The sequence below is a fragment of the Caloenas nicobarica genome, chromosome 24, assembly GCF_036013445.1.
Source record: "Caloenas nicobarica isolate bCalNic1 chromosome 24, bCalNic1.hap1, whole genome shotgun sequence".
NCBI lineage: Eukaryota > Metazoa > Chordata > Aves > Columbiformes > Columbidae > Caloenas > Caloenas nicobarica.
Genome location: NC_088268.1, coordinates 2,756,151 through 2,770,200, shown reverse-complemented (window position 1 = coordinate 2,770,200; position 14,050 = coordinate 2,756,151). Strand labels below are relative to the sequence as shown.

Sequence of the window (14,050 nt, the reverse complement as noted above, 5' to 3'; positions counted from 1 at the left end):
TCCGAACCTGTTGCTTAATTGAAGCCCCTTAAATTTTTACTGCCAGGTTGGCAGAAATTGCCATTTTTAGTGTGCTTTTCATCTTCTCTAACGCGCCGTGCCGACGGCGTAACGGGGAGCTGGGGAAAGAACGTTATCGGATCCCACCCCTTACGGGAGAGACTCGGGTGATGCTGCTGACATGCGACAACGATGCCTTAAAGCCCAGCAGCAAAATCCAGGAGGAATTTGTCTTTCTCCAGGGCATCAGCCCTTCGAAATATCATTTCCAGCGTGTCTGCCCACGCCTTGGTGCTGCGGTCCAGTGCAGGGATATGGGGGGGATGCTGCAGCATCCCCAAAATCATGCACAACGTAAGGTCTGGAGCGGATTATATAGCCCCAGGCTCACCCAAAAGAGCCAGGAAAAGTCAAAAATTGAGGTGGATCCCTCCGAAGGCAGGAGCAGCAGGAGCTGAAGGGCACTGCCCTACTCGGGGTGGTCCTGCCGACCCATCGGGGGGGCGACAGGACAGCGTGGCCCCCGCCAGCTCCGGCACAGCTCGGGGTTTTGCCCGTTCATGAGAAAACAAACCGTATTCATTAAGACTCAGCAATTGCCATGGAAACCGCTCCCCTGCGAGGCCGGAGCATCTCTCGCCGCAAGGCGCAACGGGGACCGCCAGCCACCGCTGTGTAAAACGGGGTGAAAACCCCAGAAAAATGTCAGCCACGGCCTGGCACGTCCATGGAAACCACTCCAGCTCCCTCCCGAGGAAAAACTTCACGTTCCGTTCACAACCACTGCCGTGGTGTGCGGAAAATCACCCCGAAAGGATGTTTTCCACCCTCCTCCATCCAGACGCCCTCGTTTTAATTGCGACCGTTCATCACGTGCCGCCTCCTCTTGGGGAGCTCGGTCCCGGCTTCCCTTAAACTTCAGGGGATCTCTTCGGTCGGAGATTTCAGACAGAAAGCATCTCCCTTTAGGCCTGAGTCCGCAGCAAAGAACCGGCTTGGCCTACATAAGCCAACAACTACGTTTTATGGAGGAAACCTCCTGCTGGCGCTGCCTTTGCAGGATCGCTTTTGCTGACTCAGCACACGCGACCGATAACAAAGTCCCTCTTATGATGCTATTAGCGCGAATCAGCACAACATCGTTACTGCATTAACGACGCAGTTCCCCAACCGGTAAATGTATCTTAAAAGTGTCGCTCTGCAGGAATCAAAGGGCTCAGCCACTGCAGAAGGAGGAGAAAAACTGATTTTGTTCTTTGTTTTTAGACTGACAGCTAATTTTGAAGGGAGATTTACTGAGATCATGCACCATCACGGAGCCAGAGCTTGCTTTCGCCAAAGGGCTTTTGGAAAGCTCTGGGTATAAAGATACAGGATTTATCGCCCCAGAACCAAGACGCAAAGTCCTTGCTTGTGCTAAGCGGCCGCATACCTGAAAAGGCAGGAAATCAGTAAGTAAAACCCAGTAAATACTCTGATTTCCCGGCTGGGATGAGGGAACAAAGGGATAGATTTGAGCACGGACAGGGGGAACAGTTACAGAGCCACAAATAAAGCCATGAGCCTCTAACCCAGCCGCGAATCAACCCCCTTCACCCCAAAGCCCGTCTCGAGAACGAAGCTCAGCTCATACTGCTGCACCAAGGCGAGTCTGCCCAATTCCACACCTATTTTTTGATCGCTGGGAAAAGTGCTTATAACTAACACAGAGGCTGCTCTGCGCTGGGAGATGTGAAACGACCTTCTCTTTATTTCTCCTCTTCTCCAGCTGGAGGATCGTTTCATGGTGTAAAACACATGGATTAGGACCCCGATAACCGGCCGGACTCAGTCCTCTGGGTGAGGTTTGTGGGTTTTTCCACCTTTTGCTCTGACTGATCGAAGGAGCGGTATGTGCCTTTCCCCAGATGCAGAGATTTAGTAGGAAAAAAAAAAAAAAAATCTAAATCAGGAGTCTGAATAAAAGATGTGCATTCAGGGCTTGAGAAGGTGGGTGATGCCAGGCTGGTCCCTGTGGGTTAATTAGAGGAGGCAGTAGGATGTGTAGGCTGTAATGGTTGTAATTAGGTTAAAATTGACTTTATGAAGAGGAAGGACTGGGGTGGGCTGCTCTGGGTCTCCCGGGTTGCAGGATAATTCTAAACCAGTTACAGAACCCCTGGCCCTGAGCAGAAACGTGTCGGTCCCTCTCCCAGCACCAAAACTCTGCCAAACCTACAGAAGAGGGGACACACTCCAGCTAAGACTCCCCCAAATCTGTTTTTCTTGTCGTCTTCTACATCTTCCCTGCTTGGAAGGAGAGATTTGGGAAGGGATGGGGTTTTTTCCCCTCTCTCAGCTGGCTGTCTTCCTGATAGGAAATCTGATTTTTGAATAGAAATAAGGCAATAGTTAATGTTGGCAACGGGATGAGGAAGATTTACAGCATCTGTCTGAAAAATCTCCAGCATTTATGCTATTTCTATCTTAAAACGAAGTCCTTGAGACCCTCGCTACAGGCTCGGGCTCCCCGCCACGCTCCCAAATCTTGCTGAAGCCGGGATGTTTAAAGACGACAAATCTTTCCAATTACCGCTTGTGCTGCCAGGCCGGTTCGATTTGAGGAGGCGTTGCCAAAATCCTTCACACACCACGATACCCTGCCCATAGAATGTGTGTGTACGTGTAACGGTGCAGGTGGATGAAATTCTCCTCCCTCTGGAAGGAGGAAAGACCAAAAAGGCTTTTCACATCCACAGTAAGAATTCCTGACGGTTGAAGATGGAGAAAATGATGCTGAATTCAGCTGGAAACGGCAGCGGGGACTTGGGGAGGGGAACAGCTTTGCTTGGCGTTTAACCAGGGCACTTGGGTTAATGCATCCCGAGATCCTCAATTAACAACTTTCCCTCCTGATTAGAATCATAGAATCACAGAATAGTTTGGGTTGAAGGGACCAGTAATTACTGCCAACAGTAATTAATCGGTTTTCCATCCTTCCAGATTCTTTATCCCGCAGCATGCCCCATGCAAGCAATGCCGAACGCCGCTGGGTGTCCCCCGGGATGGCAGAAAGCAGCTGCGGAGCGAGGTGAGGACGTTGGGGACACATGGAAGGGCTTGTGCCAAGGGAACTGGCCTGAGAAACGCCCACGATGGGTTTCCAAGCCCCTTTCTGCTTTGGACTTCAGCAGCTGCCGCCTCATCCCCTGAAGAGCCCTTTGCATCCGCCGTTACGAAGGTGTTACGCCCCAAAACGAGAGCGTAATAATAATTAAGCTGCTCGTTTTCTCCAGCCCACTGGACTGCCCGCGAGATACGAATCGACAACAGCAAAACATTTCTCTGCTTTAATTGAGAAGTTTCCACCTGGCGCTCGCCCACCGGGAACCTGCACCGTTCGTTATCTGTTGGATGATGACACACAAGCGCGCTGTAATGATGGAGAGAGGATCTGCAGCGGCTTTGGGTGTATTTTGGTACCCAGTGACCACGGAGAGATGTCTTAACGATATATTCGGTGGTGAATTCCTCGCATTGCTCTGAGCTGACGTGTTAACGACTGTGGCTTCGATCTCCGTGGAGGTTTAATCAGAGCGAAGCCTCCAACAGCTCGCATTCGCCTTCCTCAATTTGATTTATGTCTCATTTGAGGGTGGATGCAAGAGCAGGGAGGAAAATGAGAGAGGCAATGAGGCAGGAGGGCTAGGAATGAAAGCAGCGCGGCCAAGCTGGGGGAAAAAATTATTCTGCTGGCTGGCTTTCCAAACGGCTAACGAGGATTTGGGTCTAATGACGCAACGTCACGTCGCATCCATCCACACCGCGATGACGTGCCACCAGTGGGACTCAGGGAGGGCGATGCATCCCGAGCCATGGGCATCCCTCCACACTTTATAATAAATAACACGACTCTTTCTGCGTTACCTGAAAGGAGTCATGCAGATCTACATAATGAAACACTCTCCTCTTATCTCTTTTTATATCCTTGGAGTGTGAAAGCCTTTTGGCAAAAAGCATCATTTCTCGGAGGGTTGGAAGGTTCCCAACACACTGAGTGACTGCCACAGCTCAACGATAACCACGGAAGAGCAAGGCAGGGAAATTACCAGGGATGGATGTGGCCAAAATCACAAGGATTGTGGGCACCGCATGGGAAACGACACTGGAAGAGCCGCCCTCATCCCAACCAATTTGAAGCGAGGCATAAAAACAGCTGTTAGCGAACAGGATGCCACTCAAGGGGCATCAGCACATAGAAGCGACGTGTCGTCTGGACCCACTGGAGTGATCTCGGTGTGTAAATGAAATTCAGGACTTACCCTTTGCTCTTGGGTGGCCACAAAGGTCTGGAATCCAGGAGCCACCCCAAAGCCCAGCTCCTGGACGAAAGGCGGCTCAGACTGGCTGTGGATCTGGACTTTGACTCCGGCCTCGAACGTCGTCTCCTCTGGAAGAAGAAGCGGGGAGGTTAGCGGGCTGTGGTGGGTGGGATGGTGTCCAGCGGCGTGGGGGTGCTTGTCCCTCCACGGAAAATTGTATCTGGTCAAACTCTGCTGCTCAAAAGCAATTGGATCTGGGTATCAAGGAAGGAAACCCAGCGGCAGCGTTTGCACCAAGGACTCAGCCCAAATCACCACCGGGACCAAGAGCATCCCCAGGCTCCTGGTCCTCACGCTGCTGCCCACCCCAAGGGCTCGTCCTCCCTGTAACGCAGAGACGCACGATTTCTCCAGCACGGTCTGTACCACCAAGCTACAGAAAACGGGAGGTGACATCTACTTTTTAGCTGATATTTACAGCATTTTAAATGCATTCCCATATTGCTAGAACAAATAAACTCCTCCTTCCCCCAAACAGAGATGTTTCTACTAAGGTCCCCAATACCGAAAGCACGGGTGCACCCCGCATCTGCTGCCCCATCTCTGATGCAGCCTGAGGCCGCTTGGGAGATAATGTAGGTAATTAAATAGTGAAAAAAGTGTGCTAAATTCAAAGGAACTCATGTTTCTGGCAGTTGAAGTTGCTCCAAGCTGGACAAAGGTATTTTGCAGTGCGTGGGCTCAGACGCGTCACCGTGATGGGTGACGAGAGGTTCCCACATCCCGAATATCAAGTAACTCGAGGTCAACCCCCCTCTTCCACTAGAGGCTAAAACCAACTCGAAAGAGACTTTCTGCAGCAGAATTAATGGGATGCAAACCAGACCTGAGTGTGACATACGAGCACTTTGGGCTCCTCTATCACACAGGCATCTTCACGCAGCCCAGGCACGTAACCCTTCTTACTTTAGCATCACTGCTACGGTCTCGCATCCCAACAAACAACAGTGAGCATATGGGACTAAAGGGTGGGGGGCTGATTTGCAAATGAAGTTGTTAACTATGCACGATTCGCCCTAAAAACTGAGTTATACCCGCTAATATGTGGCCAGCGATGTCACCTCTACATCTAAACAGCTTCTGTTTAAAGATGAGTCAGTCTTTTATTTTCTTTGCTTAATATTCCTTGGTATTTTCCTACTATTATACGATGAGTTTCAATTTTTAACAGCACTGCATTCAATCCGAAGCTTTGGAAAGTCAGCACCAAGGAATCACAGTCGCAGAGTTGTTATGAACAGAGGCTGCACAAAGATTTGCAGCAGAAGGCACCAGGCCATGGGGTGATATGGGAAGAGGAGGAGGACAAGTGAAGAATAAGGTGGTACTGGGTGACATGAGGTTTACAGATCTCAGGAACCCATCCCTGGAGACATCCCAGGCCAGGCTGGACGGGGCTCTGAGCAACCTGAGCTGGTGCAGATGTCCCTGCTCATGGCAGGGGGGGCACTGGATGGGCTGTGAAGTTCCCAACCCAAACTGTTCTGTGATTCTGTGATCACTTAAGAGCATGCAACTTGCTGACTCAATCAGCGATCAGCCTTCTTCTCCCAAGAGGACTTTCTTGGACCCTGCTCCCTTGGTAGCTCCCAAAGCAAACGAAGCCAGAGACTGCGCGGGTGGGAATGGGCTTAATAATGGATTTGTCAGGCTAAACGAGAGCATCCACAGTGCTCACACCTCCCTCCTTTACAGCCAACCATCCTCTGAGGCTTCAGCACTCAGTCATGGCCAAACCGACCAAGTGTTGGTCCAAGAGATTTGGACCAGACTCCTCCAGAGACCACCGGCCAGAGATGCTGTTGTCACCCCCACTGAGCCAACAAACCCAAACCACACATTTCCTTTTGGGTGCAAACAGCATTTAAAAAGCCCCACTCTGACATGGGGGCTGCTTTACACGTTGGCTACGCAGAACTTCATGCTCTGCACCCGCAGCGACGTATCCACCAGCAGCATCGTCACATCTCCGCATTTTACCTCTGCAGCCTTTGCAGACCGAGCAGCTGGGGCAGGCGGTCAATACTTAACCTCTTCAAGCCCAGCTTTTCTATCTAAGGCACAGGAAAGCAATTTGGAGGCAAACAGGATTTATTAGGACAGTTATCTCCCTGGGCCTCGCATACTTCTGCGAAATTCGGGGAGGTTGCGGCGAGCTCTCTGCCAGGGCTCAGCTCAACCAGCTGGAGTCGGGCTTTTAACCAGTCAGACGTATTGATCCACAAGGCTCACACTGGAACACGCGCTCCCATCGATCGATGTGCTAATCCGCCTGCCCTGTGCATTGGCTCTGCGAGGCCCAACGCGAGATAATGATTTGGTTTTGCCTCCTTGCAACAAAAGTGCGTTTGGGATCTAAATAATGCCACGATTTAGGGCAGGCAGCGTTGCTGTTGCACGGGGCGGCACGTGGAGGGTGCGGAGCTTGAGCATCCCCTCTGAATCCCATCTTGGTGGGATCCTGGCACAGAATTTGTGGGTTTATTTTGGCTTTTCCCTTCACTGAAGCCTCCCGGGGTGACACTGGCATTGACCATCCTTTGCTCTTGGCCTCCACTTCTGCTCAAGACCCACTGACTATGACCGAAATCACTTCCCACCACCTGCCCACACTGGGGGCTATTGGAAGCAACACGACCCTATTACTGGGACCCACCATGGCCTCAAGTTGCACCAGGGGAGGTTGAGGTTGGATCTGGGGAACAATTTCTTCCCCAAAGGGCTGTGGGGCATTGGAACAGGCTGCCCAGGGCAGTGCTGGAGTCACCATCCCTGGAGGGGTTGGACAGACGGACATGAGGTTCTCAGGACATGGGGCAGTGCCAGGGCTGGGGAACAGTTGGACTCCATGAGCTTGAGGGGCTTTTCCAACCAAAATGATTCTGTGATTCTAAAAACCTGCGTTTGCCTCACTCAGCCACAACTGGGCTCCTGTCCCCCCAGGAGATGTCAGATGGATGTTGACATGTCCAAACTCTCTTGCCCTCTGCTCAACCCCTGCATCTGCCCACCCACAGGGTCCCATTTGAGGGTCTCCCCGCTTCCAACACCTTCCCAGCGCTGAGGGTCAAACCGGCTTTTCCCAAAACCTTTGGCAATGCCGAGCATCCCCATCCAACCTCATCGCCGCTCAACAGCGCCGCGGCAGACGCGGGTTAGCATAGGCAATTCGGCACCTGGCTGTCAAACCCATGGGCAAACATGCACCAGAACGGGGTCAAACCATCTCCTGAGCATCCTCCAATTTCAATCCTGAGCCTGTTACTCCCTCAATCCCACCCATCCCACCCGGCTCCATCGCTTTCCCTGCCGTTGATCCCCTTCCAACGCTCCAGAGGAGACACCATATGCTTCCTTCAGTAATTACCTGACAAATTGGAGGAGAAAGCTTCTATTTAGTCTGACTTGTTGGGCAACGGGAGCTGTTTTAGCGAAACATTTTCCATTCGAAATTATTCTGCCCATTTCTGCACCTGCCCCGGGTCTGTTCAGCTCTGACTTAATTCCACGCGTTTCCCACCGTTGGATGCTGTGCTCCATCTGCAAATAAACCCCCGTGCACCCGTATCAAGCAAATAAGACACAGCCTGCAAGTATCCATAAGGGAATTAAAAGTGACAGGGTTTGTGCTTTTAAATAGAATATTCTGGGCCGCAGCCATTTTCAGTCATGGACAGGCAGGGGAAGGCATTTTCTAAACCACAGAAGAAACTTTGGGTTTCAAACACACAGTTATTAATTTTCAGCATCGATAATAACAAGAAGAGCAAAATAAACAGCACGGTTTTAGAAAAGCTGCCAAAAGCCAGGCAGCAGTCATTGCTTTTCCTGCACGAAAACACAAGCAAGGATGAAACCGTAAACATGAAACTAGCTTTGAAAAAGTGTCACTTCTCCGAAAAATTAGTTTTCTACCAAATAGCTGTTTTCCTCTAAGAGAGAAAAATTAAAAGCCCAGCTACAAATCCCTTTGATGGAATATGCCTGGACCAGTCCTCATTAGCTGCATCTTAAGTATTTCCAAGCTCCGTGCTGGAGCTGAGAAACATTAACGTGGGTTAAATATGTCAGGAAAAGGAAGGTCTCATAGGACCCAGAAGCACAAAACCGTCTGGTTTTGGGTGTATTTAGCTTACTAAAATTAATGTAAATGACATTGTTGCCCAATGTTGCCCAAGCACAGACCTTCGTTCCATCTCCACTCCCACTTTTCAGAGGACGGCGCCTGTAAATTCATTTCTTAGTGCATCCCAAGTTGGGAACAGAGCAAAAACTTGTAGATTGTTGCATTTTTCAATACATTAATAAACTTTACTGTACACAGGACAGTGTTTCCAAACAAATTCTGAGCTGCTCTTTTCACTGAAGGATTAGAGTAGCATTAATTAAATTGGGGATTAATTTGGCATGTGCTTTGAGTTGGCTGCAGAGTATTATACGCTGTAGACTGCACAGCTTTCTATTTTTGGCGTTGGTTTTCCATGACTTTGTCGGGGCTTTCTGCTTAGAGCATCACTCGAAAACCTTAATAAAGCTCCAAAGTTCATCTCTGTGAATATGCAAGAAGCTGCAATTAAAAGAAGAAATGCTGCCAAAGGCATGGAGCTCCGCTTCTCCCCATGCCTTATTATGTCCAAACTGATCCACTTCTCTCTGGCAATTAACATCTGCAGCCGTGCTCGGCACTAATTTATTGGGAATTGAAGATCCAGCTCGGGTCTCGGGTCGTTTCTGGCTCGAGCCGTCACTTGTCACCTCTGCCAGCGGCACCGGCAGCTCCATGGAACACTCCAGCTTGGGGAAACCCAAAACAGATCCCACGTGGCTCAATCTGAACAAAGTAGATGATATTTTCTCGCCTGGTTCACATTGTGAACGTATCAGAAGGCGGCCTGAAGGTTTCTTTTGGGTAATAAGCCTCCTGTGCTGTGCAGAAGCACCGAGCCGGGAGGTTTGGTTTCTCCCCAGACACTTGTCCTTTGCCTCAGTTTCCCCATCCATAAAATAGAAGCAATGTTGCTGCTTAACTCTTAGGGTTGGAAAAGTCAGCGGGCATCTTCCACGCTCTGCAAAGCACAATTCAACACTGCAGCGTGTCACTGGGGCACAGGGACGATCCCACGGGGACAGTAACCTCACGGGGTACGGGAAGCACCAAGGGCAACATCTGGAAGGACGCACGGATGTTCATTCCGTACGTTGAGTCCATGGTTTCTTGTCTTCCTCATGGAGGGAGGCTCCCCAGGAGCAGGGAGGTGCCGCAGCAGCACAGAGATGCCCAGAAGATGCTGCGAGACGTTGTATCGCCATGGAAACGACACGCATCAAAGCGCTCCCCCACCTCCCACCTTGTCCCCCGGGAGCGTTGGCGTCCCCGGCGCCGAGCACCCCGAGTTGCTCTGGGTGTGTGACACTGGATGGCCGTGTCCCCATCCCCACCAACCCAGTGACCTCCCGCATCCCTCCCGTTGAGCTGAGCATCACCTGGGACCCGGCTACGTGTCCCCGGATCACCCGCCGGGGTCTGCAATGCAGCTCATCAGGCTCATCCTCATCACACCAGCGACCTGCCAGATGTGCCTGGTGGTCCTGGACTCAGGGAAGTCAACTGTGGCTTCAACCACACTATATCTCTGCAGAAATCTTAAATAAATGCATAACATCCACACTTTTCTTAGGCAAAAAAATTTATAGATTAAAAAAACACCCTAAATTGCCATGGAAACATAACTGTAAGAAAGCAGGACGGTGAAAAAATGTGGAATTATAAAGAAACCAGTTTAACGCCAGCAAAACCAGTTTCACTCCCCTGTGCATTTCTGCAGAAGTGTCATGTTTTGCTTCAGTTAAAGTTGCTTGGTAACAGGATTAAGTGAAGCTGAAATAAGAGTATTCGCAACAGGGTTTGGGGAGGTTTGATCGCACCCGTTTGACAGGCGACCGCGTTGACGCAACTTTCCTCAATAAAACCCAGTCGCTCGGAATTTGCCTTGTGTATTTTCCTGTTGTGGGCTGTGTTTCGGCTGCTGTTTTGGGAGCAATCAGGGACTAGGAATTTCCCCACGGATGAAAATGAGATTTCCTACCACCGGCGCTGGCAGCTGCCACGAAAAATCCCACGTGTCCTGCTGCGATGCGGTAGGAGCGAGAGTCCCAGCCTGGCTGCGTTGAACAGGGACAAACTAAATGCACAGAAGCCACCGTGTGAGAGTGGCCAGGGGAGTGAGGAGCCCATCGTAGTCTTGTCCACCTGGTCAAGATTCGGAGGGGTCATGAGTGTGTGGTGGGGCCAGTGTTGGCCCAAGGGAATGGGGATAAGTTGATCATAGAATCATTTTAGTTGGAAGAGACCCTCAAGATCATCAAGTCCAACCGTTAACCCAACCGTGTCTCTAAGGACCTCATCTATCCATCTTTTAATCCCATCCAGGGATGGCGGCTCAACCACTTGATGCTGGAGAAGACAAAGATGTCCCCAAAGAAGCTGAAGAAGAGCCCTTGTTGAGGACAGGGGACAACCTACCTGCTTTCCAGGAGGCGTATGTGGCATTTAGGGTGGAGGCGATAGGATGGGAAGTCCTACAATCTACAGGTTATAGTCCTCCCTAGAGGCCTGATGGAGACCACCCAGCCCTTCATCCTTAAGAAACACAGAATCGTAGAATTATTTTGGTTGGAAGAGACCCCCAAGGTCATCAACAAGTCCAGCTGTTCCCCCACCACTGGCACTAACTCATGTCCACGAGAACCTCATCTCTGTGTCTGTTCAACCCCTCCAGGGACGGTGACTCATTCCTCAGCCTTGTCCCCTTTCTGCTGGGAGCCCAAAAGGCAGGACATCACCTCCAGGGTCACTCCTCTGTGCAACCCTTCGAGTGCACCAAGGATGCACTCCAACATGATCTCCTTGGCTGGAGGACTCACGGTCCATCTCGTGGATGCTGCAGTGACATCCTCGAGGTCCCTCACTCTGCCAGCACCAAAACAAGCTCCAGACAAGCCCTGTGCCCAGCTCTGAACACTGACAGTCTATTTTCAGGCTTCTCCTGTCACCAAAGAAGGAGGACAGGCAGCTCCAGAGTGATTCATCCCATCCCTGGGAGATGTCTACAGCAGGATGAGTCACACCCACGGTGTTGCAGCTTCCCTCTACTGAGCCAAGGCAACTCCTTCATCTCCATAAGCAGCTACGATAGGATCACATAAGCACAACCGAGCTCCGATGGGAAATCCAGGCGTTCCCTTTTCAGAGCCAAGGAACTGATTAAAGGTAATCAGCTTCTCTCTCTACAAATCCTTCCCTGTAGCTATGAAATCAAACCTTGCCGCTTCAAAGCGCTGCTGACAACCTGCAATAGGGACTTCAGGTTCCCCTGGTCCTCTTGAACAATCAGCATTGGGATGAAACTGGGAGAAAAGAATTGTTGCCTGGTGGACGATCTCCTGTCTCGTGAAGGTGGGAAGTGATCTGAGACCCCCCAAAACCTCACCCAGGAGCTGGACAACCCAGGTAGACATGGCTCCAGCACATCCGTGACCACCTCAAGGCTACTGGAGGTTTTGATGGTGATGGAGAGCGGATGAAGAGCAGCACAGAAGCACCGTGTGACAAATTCCACTGTAGCAAGTCATCAGGGGAGAGAGAAGAGAGAGAAAAGAGAAGAGAGAGAAGAGAATAGAAGAGAAGAGAAGAGAAGAGAAGAGAAGAGAAGAGAAGAGAAGAGAAGAGAAGAGAAGAGAAGAGAAGAGAAGAGAAGGAGGAAGAAGAAGAGAGAAGAACCTTTTGTTCATAGAGCCTGCAAGAGGAACACTGAGATTTGGGAAGGGCAGGACCTTGGGTCCTTCCCTCTCTTCCCATGGCCCAAAGGCTGGAGAAGCAGCAGCGAATCCTCTGCTGTATAATCCCCAGGGATGGGGGCACAGGGCTGATGCTTTTACCTGACACCGCTGGGACTGAATCACTGCACGATTCCTACGGTGTAAACTGCGGTAAGATATACATGGGATATAAACCCCAAAAGACAAGTGAACGCTCCAGGATATTAGGCAACAACTACACTGAGCTGGCACGCAAAGCTTTCCTACCAGCAATTCATTACTTAATCCCCCATACATAATTTATTTGGGTATCTTCTACTTAATTATCCATCACGGTGCCAGAAGAAGCAGGAGACGGGACCGATCGAGCTCCTTCGCTACAAAAGGCAAACCTGGAGGTTTCTGCCTGCTCACTCCATTCCAAGCTCTCTGTAAAGCGCAGCCACGATTCATTACTCACCAAGTAACAGAAGGTGTTATAACAAACTACATTAAGCATATCCACTATTTTTAGTTAAGCATATTGCATTTGCATACTAAATCTGAGAGGCCATATGTCTCAACGTATATTATTAAAAAGCTTCTTACATAATACACGGGGCAGGAGAAACCGGCAGGTCTCCAGCAAGCCAAGCCCAGAGCTGTTAAAGTGGTTTTGCTGGACGGCAAGGAGCCAACAAATGAATATTTCAGTTCCTTGCTTCTCTCCTATTAAGCTTAAGCTTTAATCGTTAAAGTGGGGGAACAAGTGTCTCGTAACCTGCTTTACTGGCAGGGTCACATCAGGGCAGGGAGGTTTGTTCCTACCAGGTTATGCTGCTTATACATTCGCTTCTTGGTGGGGAAGGAAAATAAAGTCTCTTCCCACCTCAGCATCTTTGGGAATCACGAGTGGCAGAGAAGGGCAGGACAGCCAAAAAATCAGGGGGGTGGTCAGAGCCAGCCCGGTATCTTCCCCATCCCTGGGAGCTGCTGCCAGAAATACAGAGCAAGGAAGGGACAAATATTCCCTCCGGAGGGAGAAATATTCCCCGTATGCAGAGCTGGGGGTGCCGGCACCCCCCGGGCCACCCATCTGCCGGCTTTTGCTTCGGCAAGCTGCTGCCACCGCAGGGACGCAACACAAAAAAACCCCCAAAACCCAAATAAAAATAAGAAAGGACGCATTTTAAAGGCGCGGAAGCAGCTCCTGCACAGCCCTCCTCCCTCCAGGAACCTCGCCGCTTCCCCCAGAACATCTTGAAATATTAAACGGTGAAGGAGCTGCTGCTAATTTTGGCTGGTAGCGGAGCCAGATGGAAGCAGATTTCCCAGCGCCCAGGCTGGGTCCCGGCTCTGCTGTTGCCCCTTCTGGGGCAGATGGATGGATGGGGGGGGACCAGGGCACCTCGGAGGACGAGGCCAGGGGTCCAGCCAGCTTTTGGCACCGATGAGAGGGAGATGTCACCTCCATGCACTTGGGAGAGGAGTCAGGAGGACGCGGTTTCTCAAACGGGAGGTCCAAAGAGACGCCAGGGAGATTGGCCCCCGTGAAGCCCTTCCACATCCCGACACCTCTCTGGGAATGTGGGTCCCACGGGAAGGCACGGCAGTCCCCAAATGAGACAGAAAAAGAATAATAAATAGGGAAATTGGGCTGGGTCACCACGCCAAGATGACGGGTCACCATCCCAAGTGGGGGAACGCATCACCATGGCCACCCTGACCTGCGGTCACAGCCTCCGTGGTCCAAGGACCAAGCGGGTCGTCAGACGGAGCCGTGCCAGCTCCAGCTCCTCCACACGATCTCTGCTTCATCTTCCAGCCTGGACGACGCTGTCGAGCTTGCACCGTTCCAGCACCACCAGCAAATAACCAGGATTTGCTCCCGC

At 51.0% G+C, this 14,050-nt stretch overlaps 1 protein-coding gene across 1 annotated transcript in view; it reads right to left on the bottom strand.

The window, feature by feature from the left end:
* The window catches only part of LOC135998018 (acid-sensing ion channel 2), a 413,013-nt gene that overhangs the window by 14,721 nt on the left and 384,242 nt on the right, over window positions 1-14,050 (bottom strand). Inside the window, exon 3 of the mRNA XM_065651045.1 lies at window positions 4,302-4,429. Within this exon, the coding sequence (XP_065507117.1) occupies window positions 4,302-4,429 (128 nt within the window). The remainder of the gene's footprint in view (window positions 1-4,301; window positions 4,430-14,050) is intronic.